The 18,808-nt window shown below is 36.0% G+C and overlaps 2 protein-coding genes across 3 annotated transcripts; both read right to left on the reverse strand.

Moving 5' to 3' along the window:
• Window positions 1–7,834: 7,834 nt before the first annotated feature.
• LOC130734577 (uncharacterized) lies at window positions 7,835–10,933 on the reverse strand. Of its 2 annotated transcripts, none has more exons than XM_057587058.1 (4): window positions 10,424–10,933; window positions 10,037–10,153; window positions 9,642–9,943; window positions 7,835–8,282 (listed from the first exon to the last, which is right to left on the reverse strand). In XM_057587058.1, exons 1-4 carry the CDS (start codon window positions 10,802–10,804, stop codon window positions 8,198–8,200), a joined length of 885 nt encoding a protein of 294 aa, XP_057443041.1. In that variant the 5' UTR covers window positions 10,805–10,933; the 3' UTR covers window positions 7,835–8,197. The 2 variants fall into 2 exon arrangements, with proteins under 2 accessions (XP_057443041.1, XP_057443040.1); XM_057587057.1 differs by having other exon boundaries at window positions 9,647–9,943; window positions 10,424–10,924.
• Window positions 10,934–16,248: 5,315 nt separating this feature from the next.
• On the reverse strand, window positions 16,249–18,140 carry LOC130731824 (transcription factor MYB35-like). Its single transcript, XM_057584034.1, has 3 exons — window positions 18,008–18,140; window positions 17,779–17,908; window positions 16,249–17,082 (listed from the first exon to the last, which is right to left on the reverse strand). The coding sequence occupies exons 1-3, from the start codon at window positions 18,138–18,140 to the stop codon at window positions 16,314–16,316; spliced, it is 1,032 nt and encodes a 343-aa protein (XP_057440017.1). The 3' UTR covers window positions 16,249–16,313.
• Window positions 18,141–18,808: the final 668 nt, after the last annotated feature.

Consider the following 18,808-nt stretch of genomic DNA (forward strand, 5'->3'; position numbering starts at 1 on the left):
AATGAGGCAAAAAGATATAACCACATATAGATTAAAGAAGTAGATCAGTTGTAGCTCTCTGACACAGAATTAACAGCCTAGCAAATGTTGATCCATTATTGCTTCCAATCCTTTACCTGTTACAAAAATCTAGTAGCAGTCATTCTTGGAAAACAAGCTTCACCTAGCATACAACTTCAAGTAAATAGGGAGGAAAGCTTTAATAATAGTTAGTATAAATATCTGCATCAATATGTCTAGTTTCCATAATTACAAAAAGTGCCTTCATTAGTTATATAAAAAAAATGGCAACACTAATTTTAGCACTTATATGCATCTCAGCTCTATCTAAACTACTTAATAATCTGCATTTGTATATAAAATTCATGCAGCTATATAAGACTTTCCTATTCACCCAACAAATACAGCCTATATAAAATAACTAATGTTAATCTCCACTTCATACTTGTTGTCCAGTCCAGTCAACATGCATAGCCTCTTGCGTGTCATTCCCTCCTTGCAATTCATGAATCTTAGAAGAAACATTTGCAAAATATATAAATCAGTTAGATATCAAAATCAAATTTAAAGAAATCAACCGAAAAAAGTAAAGAAATCAACTTACCATCAATAATCTTCTCAGTGCTATCAAATTGATTAACCTCTTCATCAAACTTACAACCAGTAGGATTTAACTAATTTTGAGCACAAATAAGAGCCTCGGACATTTTGGGAGACAAAGAACTTTGAAAGACATCCAGCACACGCCCACTAATGCTAAAGCAAGACTCAAATGTCACAGTAGAAGCCGGAATAGCCAATACATCACGAGCTATGACAGAAAGTATCATATATTTTGAAGACTTGCTCTTCCACCAATTCAAGATGTTGAAATTAGAATTGTCATCAGAATCCACTATCTCTTCATCCAAATATCTCTCAAGATCAGATTTGTCTGAATTTGCTTTAGCCTTTTTTTGATTTTCCAAACTTGAACCCTATTTTGAGTTACACCTTGCAGACCCTCTGCCCTTTTAAGTCTTTCATCAACAACAACACTATTGGAAGAATCTACATCTCCATTATCATTATGATCAGCAATTCATTTTGAGTAAAACTTGTACAAGTCATCCAAGGTGACCATGACAAATGTAGACATACTTGCTGCCAAATCCACATCATACATATCCTCTATGCAATAAGTGACATACTCAAGTTTATAATGTGGATCCAAGACAACAGCAACTAAAAATAATGGATTAAATTTTTCAATATTTCCCCAATATTTATCAAGTTTTTCTCCCATTGAAGATGTTATTGATCCCAAGATTTCAAAATGATCCCTACTCTAAGATTTTAACTCATATTGAATTGATAAAATCTCATGAAATCATTTATGTGAAGTCACTTGCAAAGAACTTGAAAAAGAAAGTGTCACATCATAGAAAATCTTCAAAAACTGAATAAATATCCTAGCATTCTGCCAATCAGTTTCTATAGGTGGACAAACCTTCTTTTTACCTTTCTCATCTTCCCGAAACCATTTTCAAAAATTAGTTTCTTTATCATAAAGTCTATTAAATGCTTTTTCGAATTTTTCAGCACGTTCTAGCATCATGTAACTGGAATTCCAATGAGTTGGAACATCCAAACACACAAGAATTTTGAAGTTGATCAATTCAGCCTGAATGCATTCTTCAAACTTCTTAGCTTTGGGAAGAAGACCTAACATATCGTACAACATTCCTAATGTTTTCAATTGAATATTCATTTACATTAAAGCCATCACTTACAACCAAATTCAGAATATGGGCACAACACCTCATTTATAAATGTTTCCCACCACACACTAGTCCTCCTCTAGCATCTAACTCCTTTTGAAGGTATGTGATGGCTGCATCATTTGCACTTGCATTATCAACAGTGATGGTAAACACATTTTCAATTCCCAATTGCCTTAAGCATCTCTCAATCTCTCTTCCAATGGTTTCTCCCTCATGGTTTTCAATTAGAGAAAAGTTCATAATTCTTTTTTGTAGCCTCCATTCTTCATCAACAAATTGTGATGTTAAACACATATATGACATATTCTGATTTGAAGTCCAGCAATCAGTTGTAAGACATATACGAATGCATGACTTCTTAAACCAAGTTTTTAAATTCTTCTTTTCATCTAAATAATTAGTAACAATCCCTTGCAATTGTAACCCTAAAAGGTATAGTAAACCTTAGTTCTAAATTTTGAAATGGAATTGAGGGTTTTAATTTAAAGTTACAGGGGAGTATGACTTATAAGCTTGCATGTGCATTATTTCTCCCTTGTTTGCTATACAACCTTTGTTGGAAACCATTTAGTAGTTTTCATTGGCACCAACCATTTGATAACTTGGCTAAATGATTTTGTCACTCGCTTACTTAATTTTTTGAATGATGTGCATGATGTTTTGGATAAAATAGGTTAAAAGAACCTTTTATTTTCTATTTTTGCTATGAGAGTGAAGTGGGGTATTTCCAAGGATGTCAATGAGGCATTGCCTGAGTCTTCAACTCGAATCTACTGAAAGATAAGATACAAGCACATGATATCCCTAGTTAGTAACTTTGTCCTGAAGCTCTAAAATGTCTTTACTCTAATCAGCACATACTTAGTTTACTCCATATTGTCATTAAAATTCTTGACTAATTCTATCTCATTTTCTTCATATATTCATGATTGATGAGGAGAAGCTTAGACTTGTGTCCCACAAAAAGTGCTAGAGGTCAAGGTTCGCTTTCCAAGTGATTAATAAAATGCCTCACTCAGGACACGTAAGTTTTAAGCATTTTCTTGTGAGTGGTTAAATTTACATGTTCCCTATTCTGTGTTATTTCTTCTTGAATGATAACACTAATAAAAAGCATAGTTGATAACCATAAATCTGATTTACTTGTTGTTAAAGTGGGAAGTTCAAATGGATGTGATTGCTTATTTCTATACAATTATGTTGCTTAAGTGTCAAAACATTAGGTTGGTTCATGTATAAATGACATAAAAGTGAAATCATCTAGCTTTTGGTACATATTATTTTACCATGCTAGTTGACTTGTGGGAACACTACCTTATAATTTTTAGGGAGAACTTATGTTATTCTTTGGATATGTCATGTTTGTTTATTTTCCTCTTCAAGGTAGGGGAATAAAAGATAAATGTGCAAGAGAAAAAAATGCTTTGATATGCTGATATCAGTTTTCCTCTTAGGAGAGAAAAGAAGTGATCTATTGATAAAAAATGGAAATGTTGCATTGCCTGCTAAGATTCGAACTAGCTACAACACTAAGTGTTCTTTAATACAAAATTTGAACTTATCGTAAGTAGTACTTTCCTTGTGTACGTTCTTTGAAAAATAGTAAGATCATATCAACCTGCCCTCATGATCTTAGATTTGTTGAACTCATTTAAAATTATTCCCAATTAGCTTTTGCGGTCTCCATTACTCTCATATGCTTGCTTTTGGATTTCAAGTAAAAGGGCAGTGGCCTACAACTTGATTTGATTATGAAAGTTTGCTACAAGCAGCTGCCTTTTTGGTTGGATTTACTAGCCATAAATAACTATCTGCATGGAAGAAATGACTATTGATTTTAGACTCTAATAGCTGAATGACTGATGCTCTTAATTTTCATCTTATCTTTGATATGAATCAATATCATAGTGATTTTCTAGTTCTATCCATATTTATGTTGAATTTTAAAAGAGTCAATCTTGATGATCTTTCACATAAATGCATGAATTGATATGTGATCAGATTTTAGGACAATTATCCAACTTTACCTTTTTCCTCTTTCTAGCATGCTGGTTATATACTTCAATTTTGACCACATGATTGTTCAGAACTATGAAAATGTCCTTACGAGGTTCTTGGACTCTTCTTTCAAGAAAGAATTTTTTTATAGTCGATATCTGAAACTTACTATTGATGTTACACTGCCTACTTTACTAATTTAATTCTCTACACCGTTTATTTCTCAGTTTTACTCATGTTATCAGGCTTGGCCTTCACATACCATGATATGGTATATATGTGCTTGAATGAGTATTGTTCTGGAAGAATAGGGTTTCTTTAAGTATTTGGTTCTCCTTATTTTTCTTAAGGTAAATTTTCAGGGATTAATGCATTAAAGAAGGAGATCATGATAGTAAAGGCAAATGAATACCAGTGGTGCTTAAGTGCAACTACAAATGAAAAGTCTAAAGAAATACAATATCAAAAAGCAGAACACATAAAAATTTAAATTGAGGCTACATGTCAAGTTAACTTGATCTTTAGGTTCATTACCCTATGTGCTTTTTCATAAGTGGTTTGGATTGGCCTTAATTCGAATACCTTCATTACCTTGTTTTGGAATGGTAAAACATAGAGCATAAACTTTATGTGGATGATATCACTTGGCATTTTTCATGTCACTTATTTTATTTGACCTTCAAAATGAATTGTTCAGTGAATTTGTCTTCTTAATGAAAGTGTGATCTATACAATGTTCAGGAAATACACATGAATTGCTTGATGTGAGTTCATTACCATGAATATGTGCTTAGCCAGTAATGATAGATGCGGCCACAAATCTGGTTTACTAATTTCAATTTATGATCCTTGAGAATAGCCTGATACTTGAGAATTTGGTAAAATGAAGTTAATGGTTATTATTCAATAGTACTATATATGCTCTTTCAATATACTTATATAGAACTTATGTTAGCAAGTTATCCTTTGTCGGATGAAGTGGCATAAGCTTGAGGTGTGCAAATTTTGCATGTGCTAGTTGAAAATAGCTACATATTTGAAAACAGAAGAGTTACCCTTTCTAGCATGGCTTGAAGGGAGATTCGTGACAAAGATAGGTCACAACATAAAAGTTTTTTTTTCACAAAGATAGGAAATCTCCTATAACTTTGTGGTAGTTTTGTTTGAGGAAAAAACATTATGTCATTTTAAAAGGAAAAGATGAGTGAAGAAATGTGTTTTGGTTTGTTGCTCTTATTGATATGACTATTCAATGAATCTTAAATCATTTTATATTTTTAAGGATTAATGATATGTGATAAGCTTATTTGGCAAAGAGACATTGTGTTGATATGACATTCTTAAGTGCTTTTACTTTTGAAAGTCCTTAAGAGGACAATGATTTCTTTTTGGTTTTCAAAGGAGGGAGAAAGAGAGTAGAATGCCCCAAGGCTTCCTTAAATAGTTTGTTTAGCCAAGATTAAGATTTTCAAATTCAAGGGTATTTATTTCTGTAAGTCTATTTGATGATTATCAACTTTGATCACAAACTCAGTTCAATTTGTGATGTGTAGACCCAATGGCAATGTTAATCTTTTTTAGAAAGGTAAGAGCAACACTATATCTTGCTTAGATAAAGCCTTATGATTATACCTTCAATTTACTCTCAGATGTGATCGCAATGATTTAGCTTATTTTGAGAAGTTCATTTAATTGTGTGCTATCACTTTGATGACCTATTCTGACTTTCCCTCATACCAAATATTAAATGAGATCAAAGCATACAGGATCAAGTGAAGCTGCTAAGCTCGCCTATAGCATGTTGTTGATGAGCAATATGATATGGGCGAGCTAAATGACATGTTGATAAGTAAGTAGGTTGAGGAAGAGGAAAGGAAGATGCATTTGAGGCATCTTTTCTTGTTACAACAAGTTGTAATATGCTATTAAGCAAGCAAGTTAGATAAAAAAAAAAAAGGAAAGGCAGATGCAGTTGAGGCATCTCCTCCTGTTACAACAAGTTGTAACATGATATATCAATGAAATATAAGTTTTTAAAAATAAAATTGCAGTTATCTCGGGTCGCTGGGGGGCGTTTACTTTTCGGAAACGTCTTTATGGGAGGGGGTCGATTCTGTTTGTTGTCAAATTGTAGTGCACTATGACAGAATGTCAAAGGTACAAGCTATCGTGTAAGTCTTTCGGAATAAGAAAGTGGCACACTGAGCATACAAAGTCTTGGCAATCCTAGTGGCCACTAGGAACCAAGCCCCCAGTCTTCATAAGACAATGGCCAACTAATAAGAGCCTAAGCCTTGAACATAAGTTCAAGCCCCCAATAAGCCTTTCCATGGCTAGCCAAGTCTCAGTAAATTTAGCACTTAAAATTAGTTGGCAAAGGGTTTGAATTTCTTGTTGCAGATAATACTCAAATGAAATAACTGTTGAGGAAAAAGGCGGGCAAAAGGCACGCCCAATCTCCAAAGAATAGAGGTACTTATCTAAAAATGAGGCGACCTATAAGAAAAGGTAACCAATGCAAAATAAAAGCATAGTAGTTATCTTCTATACTTATCTTTCACATTTTTGCATTTTCTCGAATGACTGAAATGTGGTTAAGTTTTTAAAAGAATTGTTGCTTAGTTCAAGGTGACAGGTTGAAGAATATGATTATTTGTATTTGTTTGTTTAAGCAACTCTTGCAATTTGCAATATACAAGTTTTCTGGTTCAGTTATGATGGAGAATAGAAAGGGCAATGCCAAGGGCATTCAAAATGTTATGATTCGCCATAAAGAGGCGATTAAACATGTTGATTATATTTTTTGGAAAAACTAATCATTATTTGGCAGTTGAGACATGTGAAAGACAGGTAACAGGTCAAACAAAGCGTGACAATCTGCTTCAGAAAGGCGAGCATGACTTGAGGCGAGCATGACTTGATTGGCGAGCTCCCTGACAAGTCGTGAAGGGCAGAAGGAAACGATGGGGAGCCGAGACCATTAAGACACTTTTCCTTCATGCTTTAGGGCGCGGTGTCTTGTGGGCTTGTGGACTGGGCGGGACCTGCTCATGGAGGACCCGCCTAGAGTTCGAGCTTGGCAAGGCTTCCTCGGGCGACTAATTCTTTGGGCTGAGGATTTATGAGGCTCAAGAGCCCAATAAGAATAACATTAGGATTGTGGACCATCCCACTATAAAATGGGAGATCATTCATTATAAAAGGGATCTATTCATTATTGTATTACACCTTTATTTTCTCCTTGCTATGTCTGCTAGGGTTTTGGATTGAGATCTCTTCTCTATGTTAGATCTAGATCTAGAACACCTCTAAAGGTCCATAGGAAACGAAGGTCTTCTGAAATCTTAACAACTTAAAAGGGTGTTACTATTTACACCCTTGTTTTGTCTCACTACACCGAACAATTCTTGAAATTAATTTTTCAAAAGAAGCTACTTTTTTTGTGTGAACTATTGCTATCCACTGCCGGTTTTTTTGTGTGAACTATTGCTATCCGCTGCCAGCAAAAGTTGCTAATTCCTTTGCTGCTATGAAATGTACTTCGTTTTCATAGGTGATGATCAAACCTTGGTCTCATATTCAAGGGATGATGATCCGGCAACGACGCCATTTTGTTGAGAGATTTTTTCTACACCAATTCTACTTTTAAAATCCTCAAAATTCAATTGCACTATAGCATAGGATTTTGTGGTATCCACAGGGAATTGGTAATTAAGGGACATGTGAGCAACTACTACACCTCATGGTTAAACAAAGCAATAGTTCATACTTCATAGTGTAGTGAAAGAAAACGGGTGCAAATACACCCACAACTTAATTGCATGCTCAACTACATAGCAACACTCACAACTTAATTGCATCACTATCTATTAACCTAGTTATGCTAGTCTCTTTGACCATTTACAGCTCAACATACGAATTCTATGCCTTCTTGTCCACAAACTAGCTACTGATTATGGTACACAATTATCAGTTTTCACACACCATATGTGGATTGGTGGACTTCTCATAGTTGGTACTGCTGTGCATGCAAGATAAAAAATACTGTCATTTTGGTATAGAAAACAGCAAGATAAAAAAGAATTTGGCACTTTGGTATCATGCTAGGCAATTCCCCTGACATCTGAAAAGAAAAAATAAATACAGAGCATTCCCAGGTACCCCCCAACGTCTTAAAAAGCAAAAAAATACATAGAATTCCAGGTACACAGGCAAAAAGGTCTTCCTAGCATTGCTCGTTTAGAAAAATTATATACAGCAATTACAGATCAGAATTGAGAATGATAACAAATCAATTTGTTAAAAGAGAGAATAAAGCTTCTACTTCCATGGACTTGGCTGCCGGGCATCTCTGAAGACAGAAGTGCCACCCGATGCTGCTGGGGAAGGGGATGATGCAATGTAACTAGTTCCTGATACAGACACTGAAGGTGGGTTCATGGGATTCCCCTGATGTCCTGAAAGAGCAAATCGCGATGGACTAACAGTGGCCCCCAAACTTGCTCGAGCAGGGTGTGAAACCTTTATAGAAAATGCAATAATTAATCAATAATTATATATCATATATAAGATCTAACAGCAGGGAAACACAAGGTAATATTATATTTATGTGTTTACTCAGACTCACATATTCAGTTGAACATAGCATAATCTACAAACTAGATAAGAGTGTGTTTGGTTAAGCAATTTAATTAAGCACTTATGGCAATAAGCGCTTATTCATAAGCTAATTTGAGAAATTCATTAAAATAAATTGAAAATATAATATGGATAAGCATAAGCTCTTAATTATAAGCTAATCTGAACAGCTTATGATAATAAGCTCAAAACAACTTATAGGTGAGCCATAAGCACTTATTCATAAGCTAATTGGAGAAATTCATTGAAATAAGTTGAAAATATATTATGGATAAGCATAAAGCTCTTATTTATAAGCTAATCTGAACAGCTTATGATAATAAGCTCAAAACAACTTATAAGTGAGCCATAAGCTATTTACATAAGCTCTCTAAAACATTTGCATAAGTGCTTATGCCATAAGATATCCTCCAAAGTGACATTGACACAGCCTAGATAATTACACAAAACAGCTAGTATGCGTTCATAGTTTATACTCTATGCAAATGGAAAATGTTGGGTGGACACCCAGAGTGAGAAAGGAAGAGAAGAGAGAGAAGTTATGAATGTGATATATGATTTGATGGGATAAGAAGTGAGATAGAGAGAAAAATGAGGTGTATGTGGGGTGTTTATACTCTTTGGTGTGTACATATCATAACTGCTATACAAAAACAAGGTAGTCTGTAGCATCATAACAATGAAAATAATACAAGACAACAGAACACCAAACATGACCACAATTCAATATAGCCTCAGTAAATTTCGTTTAAAACAAATTGAACACATTTTGGCACTTGATCAACCTTTTACAGACCAACTCTACCAGGACTATATCAGGAGCACCAGGTATCGTTTAATATTTGGTGAGTGTTAGAATTTTAGTAAGCAGCGTGCATAAACATAACTCTAACTAGTCTGTCATACTTGACCTTCCCCTAAATGCAGCTTATACTTTCACATATTCATAGATTCCCACTACTAGAAATACGGAAAAAGATCCTCTAAATTGAGCATGTTGTAACTTGTAAAGTGAGAAAGTAAAGGTGTATCCACCCTTGGATTTTTGAGTCAGCATTACTTAGCATAACAATGTACTTTAAAACAAATCAACCCTGGATCTTTGCAGATATGCTCACTTTAGAGGAATCTCATCCCAAAAAACACCCATCATAAAACCAACTCTAAATATAAACAATTCAAATGACAGCTAGACAAACAAAAACTCATTAGCAACATAACTAATCGCAACAAGCAATATACATTACCACATTCGGTTGAACGTTAGGGGTCCTCCTAAGAGGGGACTCAGAAGAAGGCGACATGCTACTTGTCCGAAGCACATGCCGAGAATACTGCACATTATGGTTGGCAGAATCATCAGCTTCACCTCCACCATCCACATCACCAACAATATTTCCCTCAGACCTTGTAGTCATATGCCTGGTCATTGAACCATTATCATTGGTTCCATCCGGTTGAGGCAGAATAGACATGCCACGCATCGCAACCCCTGGCTGCAGCACACTGTTTCGTCTCTTCAATTCCTCCTCTGCATTCAGAATCTGTCGATCAATCAAACCAGTCAGCTCATCATTCATAAAACACAAGAGACACACACACACAGAAACATGGAAAACCAGACCATTGTTTTGTACCTGCTTCAACACTAACACCAGGTTATGTTTCTTTCCATTCAAAACTTGTAACTTGTCCTCAACTTCTCTTTTCCTTTTCTGCTTATTATCAGTAAGCATACCCCCATTATCCGTGACCTATAACGAAAAACATAGCCGCCATCAATAGCGAAAGCACACAAAGCATGAATCACTTAAATTAAGAGATTTTTGTTACTAAACAATAAGGAAAAAAATGCAAAGGACCTCAAACTTGATGCCTTATATAAAATAGGAATCGTTTACTTAATTTGATCTCAATTAATCCCTAAACTTCACCTACTGAATAAATATCAAATTTTATCCTTATCAAATCTAAACTACTTGTTCATATTATTCTACTAAAAATCATGTTAATTAAGAATTTACCGGCAGCTCAGCTTGTTTTTCGATCGAAGTGGCAGCGCCGTTAGATGCTTTCTCGAAGCCATTATTCTTGGAATTGATGAGCGGTTTTTGGTCGGAGTTACCAGCAACGAGTTCCGATTCTTTGCGATGCGGCTGTTGTTGTTGTTGTTGTTGTTCTTTTACGGCGGCGTTGGAAGGGCCTTCGCCGTGGTTGGAGAGAGGGTTAGGGTTAGGGTTAGGGTTGGAGGTGGTGGGGTGGTGGTGGCGAGAGAGTGCCTTGGAACGACGATCGAGAAGGGATTTGAAGTTTTTGATGGAGATTTTAGGGTTTGGCATAAGCCATCGACGAGGAACGTCTGGTACTCGGTGAAGATTCCCTCTGTATAGCGAAATTGCCACCATGCTCGCTCTCACGGTGTTGTGTTTCCTCTCCTTTCTCCCCCAAATTGGATTGTTACAGTTCTATGTACCTGGCATTATTACAATGCATTAAACAAATTTAAATAACTTACAGTATTAGATTTCCTCTGGAATATTCTAAATTTAATTTGTAAGGCGGCCTTCATCTGCAGAGTTCTTGAAGTTAAATAGTGATGGTAGCTAGGGGTGTACAAGGGACGGGTTGAGACGGATTTTGGTTAACCCTAACCCGACCCTAAATATTGATCGGGTCAATTCATAGACCCTAACTCGTCCCTAGACCCGAAGTAACCCGACATTATGCGGGTCCAATTTAGGACGGGTCTATGTAGGACGAGACCGGGTTGGCCCGATGGACAATAAGTTTAAGACTATTTGATACTAATTATAAAATTTAAAGATATTAACATACTAAAAGAGTTATAAGTTGGAACTATTTTTTAGAAGAAATAACTTAAAAGAATCCAATTCTTTCATAATCTATTGCACTTGAGAGGCTTACATTTTGTTTGATCATTTCTTCACTTGTCTCACATATGCATAATACACACACATGATTTTCTATTGTTAGAGCATGAAAGTGTCAATAGTTTGACCAACGTTTATTTAATTCATAAGGTCAATGTTAAACATTTTAATTTCATCTACATGACAAGATAAATTTGAGCACCATGTATCACATTTTAATCATTATAACAAATTAAAATTTTCTAAAATATATATGTGGGACGGGCCAGGTGACCCGAGTGTCAACCCGAACCCGACCCTACCCGAAGTCGAGTAACTCAAAAATCAACCCGAACCTGGTCTCTTTTAAGATCGGACCGGGTTCAACCCGGCCCTAAAGGCTTGGGCCGGGACGGGCTGGCGAGTTGGGCCGGGTCTTGTACACCCTTAATGGTAGTTATAGGAAAGATGCGAATGTCGGGGGTGCTTAGAGATTCATCGGGTAAGTGGGTCAGTGGCTTCATGTCTCAGTATTTGGAGGCAGCTAGCTGCCCCTTCCTTGCGAGCGCCTTAGTAAGGATGGGCTTTTGTTAGCTTCAGACCAAGGTACTCGTAAATTTATCTGCAATTCAAATTGCCAAGAGCTGATTGCTGCTGCAACAAATCCTAGCTGTGCGAACTTCCATGCTCATGGGTGGGTGCTGCGTGAAATTCATTCTTTGTTGTCAAGGAACTGGTGAGTAGAGCTTTCTTGGTGCTGTCGGGATGTGAATACAATAACAAATTGGCTGGTGGGTCCTTTCTTCCCGTGGCAGGCTAAAGTGTGTTGGAGAATCCCTCCCCGAAGCTTGAAGTCCTTATGTTGAAGGACGTTATTGGGTTTAGTTTGTTTGTTTCTTCTGTTAATCTTCCGATGTATAAAAAATACATAAAACTAGACTAATTCTTTGGTGAAAAAAAAGATTGAGAGATCAGTCTTATGTATAAACATTTAAAAATGGACAACTCAACAAATTATAAAATTAATGGGTGCCTCTCAAATATAGAACTCGCCTAGAACGTGCTTGTGAAAGGGTGATTCCCCTCAAGCAAGCTCAAGGGTGAGTCACTAGCGTTTAGGTTAGGGGAGACCTCATTGAAAGACCCTCTTATATGACGACCACTTCACTGATGGCGAGCTAGTTCCTTAGTTTAGGACTTTGTCCCATTAGGGCGGGCCCAGTCTAGTTGGCAACTTGTGCCGATTATATTTGGGGTCCAAGAGTCCAGTTGAGTTCAATTAGGGTTTAGATTTAGGGTTTCACCTCTCCACTATAAAAGGAGAGACTTATCTTATAATAGGGGTTGACACATTTAATAAACTAAGGCGGCTAGGTTATTAGGGATCCTACTTTCGCTAGGGTTCCACTTAGTTTGCCTCTTTGCTCACTAGATCGTGAGCAAGTAAAAAGAAAATTAAAAATGATGGAGTTATATCTTCTTCCCCATTAAATTAGTTACTATTCATCCCTATCACATTCTTGCACACGCTTCTTTTGCACACATATTGGTTGCATTTGTTGTCTAGAGTTTTTCCTCCAATTTCTTAGAATAAATCAAAAGTTTTTTTGACATATGTCACTACGTAAAAAAAAAGAGATGCTATTTCATTTGAGAACTAGCAAGAACTACTTTTTATCTCGTACATACTTACATTTGGAGTCCCATAGCTATTACCTATTAGACATTTATATAATCATTTATATTTCTTAACTATTGTTGATGATTTTTCCCGTTTCACTTAGATCTTTCTTATGAAAACAAAATAAAAAACTACGAGTTTAATTCAGGGTTCCTTTTCTTCGGTAGAAAATTAGTTTGATACTTCCATTAGATCCATAAAAACAAATAATGGTCTTGAATTTGCTCTTCACCAATTTTATACTCTCAAAGGAGTTATCCATCAAACCTCTTTTGTCCAAATATTCCACAACAAAATGCTATTATGGAGAGAATACATAAAACTATGGGGCTCCTCCTTCTTATGAAAGGTTTTTAACCACATTAGCTGTGATTATATAAATGTCTAATGGGAGGATTTTCATACTTTATGTAAGATTCCCCCTTGTTTCAGGGTTCCTTTTCTTCGGTAGAAAATTAGTTTGATACTTCCATTAGATCCATAAAAACAAATAATGGTCTTGAATTTGCTCTTCACCAATTTTATACTCTCAAAGGAGTTATCCATCAAACCTCTTTTGTCCAAATATTCCACAACAAAATGCTATTATGGAGAGAATACATAAAACTATGGGGCTCCTCCTTCTTATGAAAGGTTTTTAACCACATTAGCTGTGATTATATAAATGTCTAATGGGAGGATTTTCATATTTTATGTAAGATTCCCCCTTGTCTCCATTTCCCATATCATATCCTCCTCCTCCTCCTCCTCCTCCTCCTTGTTGTTGTTGTTGTTGTAAATCTTAATGGTGTGGCTAAGCTGCTTGTTTTTTATTGACCTCCCTCTCAGCAGTGCTGCAGAGACGGCAAGGCCCTAAAAATAGGAGCAACGAAGTAAAAGTGAATGATGAGATATTAGAAGAAAACGAAAAAGAGATTTACTTTATGTCAATAGAATCTGTTTTCTCTTACTTTTGTTTCGTTGATTATTATGCTTGTATGAGCAAGCATGATATGTTTAATATATATATATTTTTTATTCTGAAGTATTGTAATATTGCTCATTTCATGAGGTTCATTTTCCTCTATTTGCTGGATATAAGTTATGCTTATTGCCCTTATGACATTTATCTAATTATCATTTGAAAAAGAAAAAAAGAATAGCATGATGAAGTTCAACATCAAATAATCAATTTAGGCTTAATCCTCAAATTAGTCCCTGTCTTTGTCTCGCCGTCTGATCTAAGTCCCTTATCGGAAAAATTTGTGGAAAAGGTCCTCATCAATGGAAAACGTTTGGAGCAGGTCCTCGCCGGAGCCTCGGCGAGTGATGATTTGGCACGCTGACTGGTTTAATGATGCTGATGTGGCATTTTTTTTTAAATTAAGGTTTAGTAATTAACATAAATGAACTATTTCTAATCCTAACCCTAAATTAATTAACCTAATCTAATTAACTCCCCAAATCAAAATAAACCCAAAATCAAAATCCTCAAATCAGAACCAACCATGGAGATCTTCCTATTCCAGTTTCTTCTTCTTCCTCATCACCTCCTTCCTTTGTTCCTGTTGTTCCAGCTTCTTCAACTGGGCTATGCCCTCATTTTGTTAGAAAGTGATCAAATTGTTAGCCTAAGACATTAAAAAGACAATAGCTTTAACGATTATTTCACTGTCAGTTTGAAAATCTCTCAATATTTAATAAACTTTTCATCATGACTTGGTCCAATTTTACAGAAACAACACTCGATTAGTTTTTTTTAAGCCTGGAAGAAAGAACAATTACAAAGAACAAGAAGAGACGCATCAGTTTGGGAAAAAATAAAATAGAAAATTGTAACTCATGGCTGCCAATTTCTTCTCCTTCTTCATCAACCTGAAGCACAGCGCAGCAGCCACCACACACAACTCCTTCTCCTCCTCTTCCAAAACAAAGCTTCTGAACCCATCCCTCCCTCACCTGCCACCCACCCCTAAAACCCACCCCCATCCAGAACCCATCGCAACCCACCCCACCTCACCCACAACCCACCCCCATCCCCACCCGCAACCCACCCCACCCTCACCCACAACCCGCAACATAAACCCACCGCTACCCACCACAGAAATCCACCCTCACCCAAATATTGAGCCCACAAATCAGACCCAGAACAAAGGAGAAGATGAAGAAGTAGAAGACAAATTTGGTATGGGTATGAAACAAAGCTTCCTCTTCTTTTTTTCAATCTGGCTTGCTTCCTCCTCCCTTCGATTTGAGTTTCTTCCTTCTCTCTTCGATCTGGGTTTCTTACTCCTTCTCTTCGATCTGGATTTCTTCCTCCTCTCTTCGATCTGACCGTGAATGCTATTGGTGAGCCGGTTGCAGGGTTCGAACGAGAGTCTGGCTCAGGGTTTCAAGGCGAAGGAGGTGTCGCAGGTTGAGATGGAAGCTGCTAATGACATTCTCTCAACCTCTTCTTCTTTTGATCTGCAAGCAGCTCTTGGTTGTGTTCAAAGGAGGAAGAACCGTCTTCTGTAGATTGTTTTTATTTTAGGGTTAGTTTGTTAATTGTTTTGGTTAATTAAGTTTTAGGGTTAGTTTTGTCAATTGGTTTTAATTTTTGTTAAATAAAATAAAAATTCTGATGTGTTGTTTATTTTTTATTTTTTTAATGCCAAGTCAGCATCATTAAACCAGTCAGCGTGCCAAAACATCACTCGCCGGAGCTCGGACCTGCTCCAGACGTTTTGCATTGATGAGGACCTTTTCCACAAATGTTTCCGGTGAGGGATTTGGATTAGACGGCGACACAAAGACAGGGACCAATTTGAGGATTAAGCCATCAATTTACTTCAAACTAAAGATTTTAGTTAGATTTAATGATTTATAATTTCTTATGCTGGACAGTGGACAGTGATTGACTTGGTTAATAGCATTGAATGGTGCATAGTGTTCAGGCGTTACATTTCTATTGGGAAACCTCAATACACATGGACACATTCGTTTCATCTTCAATATTTCATTCCCAACCAGCGAAAGAAGATCCATGCTGATACTCCCTCCAGTCCTATTTATAAGTAGCAAAACAAAAATTCACATAGTTTAAGAAATGTAGTTAAACTAGATAAAATGCATTAAATATGTCTTGAATCAAAATAAACTTCTAAAATTACCCTTTATTATTAGTGTTGGAAAGTGGGAAAAAGAAAGAATAATTAATGAGACACATTTTACAAGTTAGAATTAATAAAGGCATCATTGGAAAAAAATAATTAATATAGCTCAAACTTTCATTTGGTTCTTATAAAAAAGGACCAAGATTTTTCTTCTCTTTCATGCTTATAAATAGGACCGGAGGGAGTAAATGATAAAGGTAAACTGGAAAATCATTACTAAATTCAGGACTCAGTAGTTGGAAGGTTCCTCCATAAGGTGAGGAAAACTTAGAAACATCTCATTTTCTTGATCAAGCATGGCTTCTAGGAATGAAATGTCAGAGGATGATGACATAGCCTCTTTCTTGTTCCAACTTTGACTTGTCACATTCTCCATTTGACTTACCATGTCATTTGACATGAATCCACCCACAATTTCTTGTTCTTGGTCATCACCTGTTTGTGCAAAGACCTCTTCTAGAAGGAAGTCATTCCAGCTGAAGGGTACAGGTAAGGCTTCTTGTGCTGAAGTGGAACAAGTGGAAGAAGCAGATGGTGATGAAGTTTTTGACAAGCTAGCTTCACCTTCTTCATATATAGATGTTGGCAGAACAGTCTCATTCTCTAAGTCTATGTAATTTGAGGCACCAGGCACTATTATCATTGGGAGGTTATCACTGGGAATACTTGTGCTGATTGAAAAGCTATTTCCAATTGTTTCCATTTTGGGTGGCTGATTTGGTTGGTTATTGGTGTTTCTAGATCCTTGTGGCATTGTTTGATATGACTCTGATCTTAATTGGATTGCATTCTTGAAGTCTTTGTCGAAAGACCCAATTGGGGAACTTGGTTTCTGGCTACCACCAATGTTTCCATAGTCAGCAATGAGTTTAGAGAATGGTTTGTGAGTAACAGGGTCTATCCCCATTTGAGAAAGCTTCTTTTTCAGCTTTGAGTTCCAGTAGTTCTTTACATCATTGTCTGTTCTCCCAGGAAGCTGTTGGGCTATTATAAACCACCTGTTACAGGTATAAACATTGCCATCATTTATTCTAATGCCCCATACAAAAAACCTGAAAGTTTAGCAAAAAAGCACTTTGTGCGTGTCCTAGTACAATTGATTCTAGAATCAAAATCAATTATGTGGAGAAGCTTCTGTGAGTAGCTTTTGGGTGGCAGAATTGATTCTGACAAAAGAGAAATTGATCCAAACATGTTAGAACTCACTGAAAACTGAAAAAGGAATTGGTATATTTTGCTTAGGAAGTTGATCCAAAAAGGAAAGATTATTGTTTAGCTTAGTAGAAGCATGTAACACCATTTGAGACAGACAAAACAAACAGCCTAGCAAAAGTTATAAAGTTTTTATTAGCACCTCTCTTTGTCTTGCTAAGAAATAAGATTAACTCCACATTACTGGTATACAAACTTCAGATTATGTACCACATAATAACAAAGAAAACAGAAATGATTCTCTATGTTTTTAGCATATTAAATAAGCTAACAAGAAAGCATATGATATATGACCATGATAGGACAAAGGTAAAAGAGGGTTGCATTGAGTCACAAAATAATTCAGAAGTAGAAGTCAGCAAGATCTGGTTGAAGATTTGTATCATGTTTGGAAATCCTTCTACGAGTAATTTTAAAGACAAATTAATTTTGAGGAGAAACTTATGGGTGCAGAATTGATTCTATTAGCCCACATTACTCACCTGCTACCTATGGCTGCGTGAAGCTTGATGATTAGATCTTCTTCTTGGGGTGTGAATCCATCCTGCTCAAGATCATGCTTGAGATAGTTAGTCCACCTAAGCCTGCAACTTTTTCCACACCTCTTAAGCCCTGTATATAGCCTCAAATACAAAAATACATAGTTAAAAAGAAGAAATCCGAGTTATAGAAATTCCATAAACTTGAAAGTTTCAAATAAAAATCTCTGACCAGATTTTTTGGGGACAGAAGTCCAATTACTAGATCCATGCTTTGAGACAAATGGAAGTACCATTCCATCTTCTTCTGCAGACTGTACACCTCTACTGACACTGATTTTCTCACAGCATGGAGACTTCACCATTTTATCTACTAACCCAAGATCACATGTAATTTAAGGGCTTTCTAAAAGCACAAGAAAGATAAAGAAAATGTCAAATGGAGGTCTCTTATGCACCCTTCAAATAAATTGTTGTGCAAACACTCTTTGGGAGGCAAGAGAGTATGGGGGTGGGTTTAAAGGCATCACAAGCATGGAAGCAGGGAAAGAAAGCATGAGACTTTGTTAGAAAAACTTAATTTGCATGATTATTGTGTTATCATTCACAACAAACAAGTTCAGTTAGAGGTATGAAATAAAGATTACACCACTTTCTAACACAGCAATAATCACACAATTGTCCCATGGGCATTTTGAAATCAGGTTTGAATCCGGTGAGTTATTTGGTTAAACTTAGATTTTTTTTTTGGTTACAGGTTAAACTTAGATTAAATGTGTTGGGTTAAATTATGATTAAAATAGTTTGGTTGGTTCTTTGTCTAAAATAAAATGACTAAATCTGGTTTTTAATACGTCCTCACAAGTTTGATGAGAGTACTTCTTTAAGCTAAACTCAACTAATCAAATAGATAGGATTTTAGATCTTTTCAAGTGTTTTCTTTTAAAATTTGAACAGTCAATTTTACATGATAAATATTACAAAACCTTTAATTAAGAACAAGTATTATTAATTTTCCTTTAAATTTTACATC

Source organism: Lotus japonicus, chromosome 1, assembly GCF_012489685.1.
Source record: "Lotus japonicus ecotype B-129 chromosome 1, LjGifu_v1.2".
Lineage (NCBI taxonomy): Eukaryota > Viridiplantae > Streptophyta > Magnoliopsida > Fabales > Fabaceae > Lotus > Lotus japonicus.

Coding starts and splice junctions, on each gene's coding strand:
- LOC130731824 (XM_057584034.1), bottom strand. CDS start 18,140: ATGGTGAAGTCTCCATGCTGTGAGAAAATCAGTGTCAGTAGAGGTGTA. Junction 17,909..18,007: donor TTCTGTCCCCAAAAAATCTG/GTCAGAGATTTT, acceptor GGCTATATACAG/GGCTTAAGAGGTGTGGAAAA. Junction 17,083..17,778: donor CACGCAGCCATAGGTAGCAG/GTGAGTAATGTG, acceptor TACCTGTAACAG/GTGGTTTATAATAGCCCAAC.
- LOC130734577 (XM_057587057.1), bottom strand. CDS start 10,804: ATGGTGGCAATTTCGCTATACAGAGGGAATCTTCACCGAGTACCAGAC. Junction 10,154..10,423: donor AAAAACAAGCTGAGCTGCCG/GTAAATTCTTAA, acceptor TTTTCGTTATAG/GTCACGGATAATGGGGGTAT. Junction 8,283..9,646: donor CTAACGTTCAACCGAATGTG/GTAATGTATATT, acceptor TTTTCTATAAAG/GTTTCACACCCTGCTCGAGC.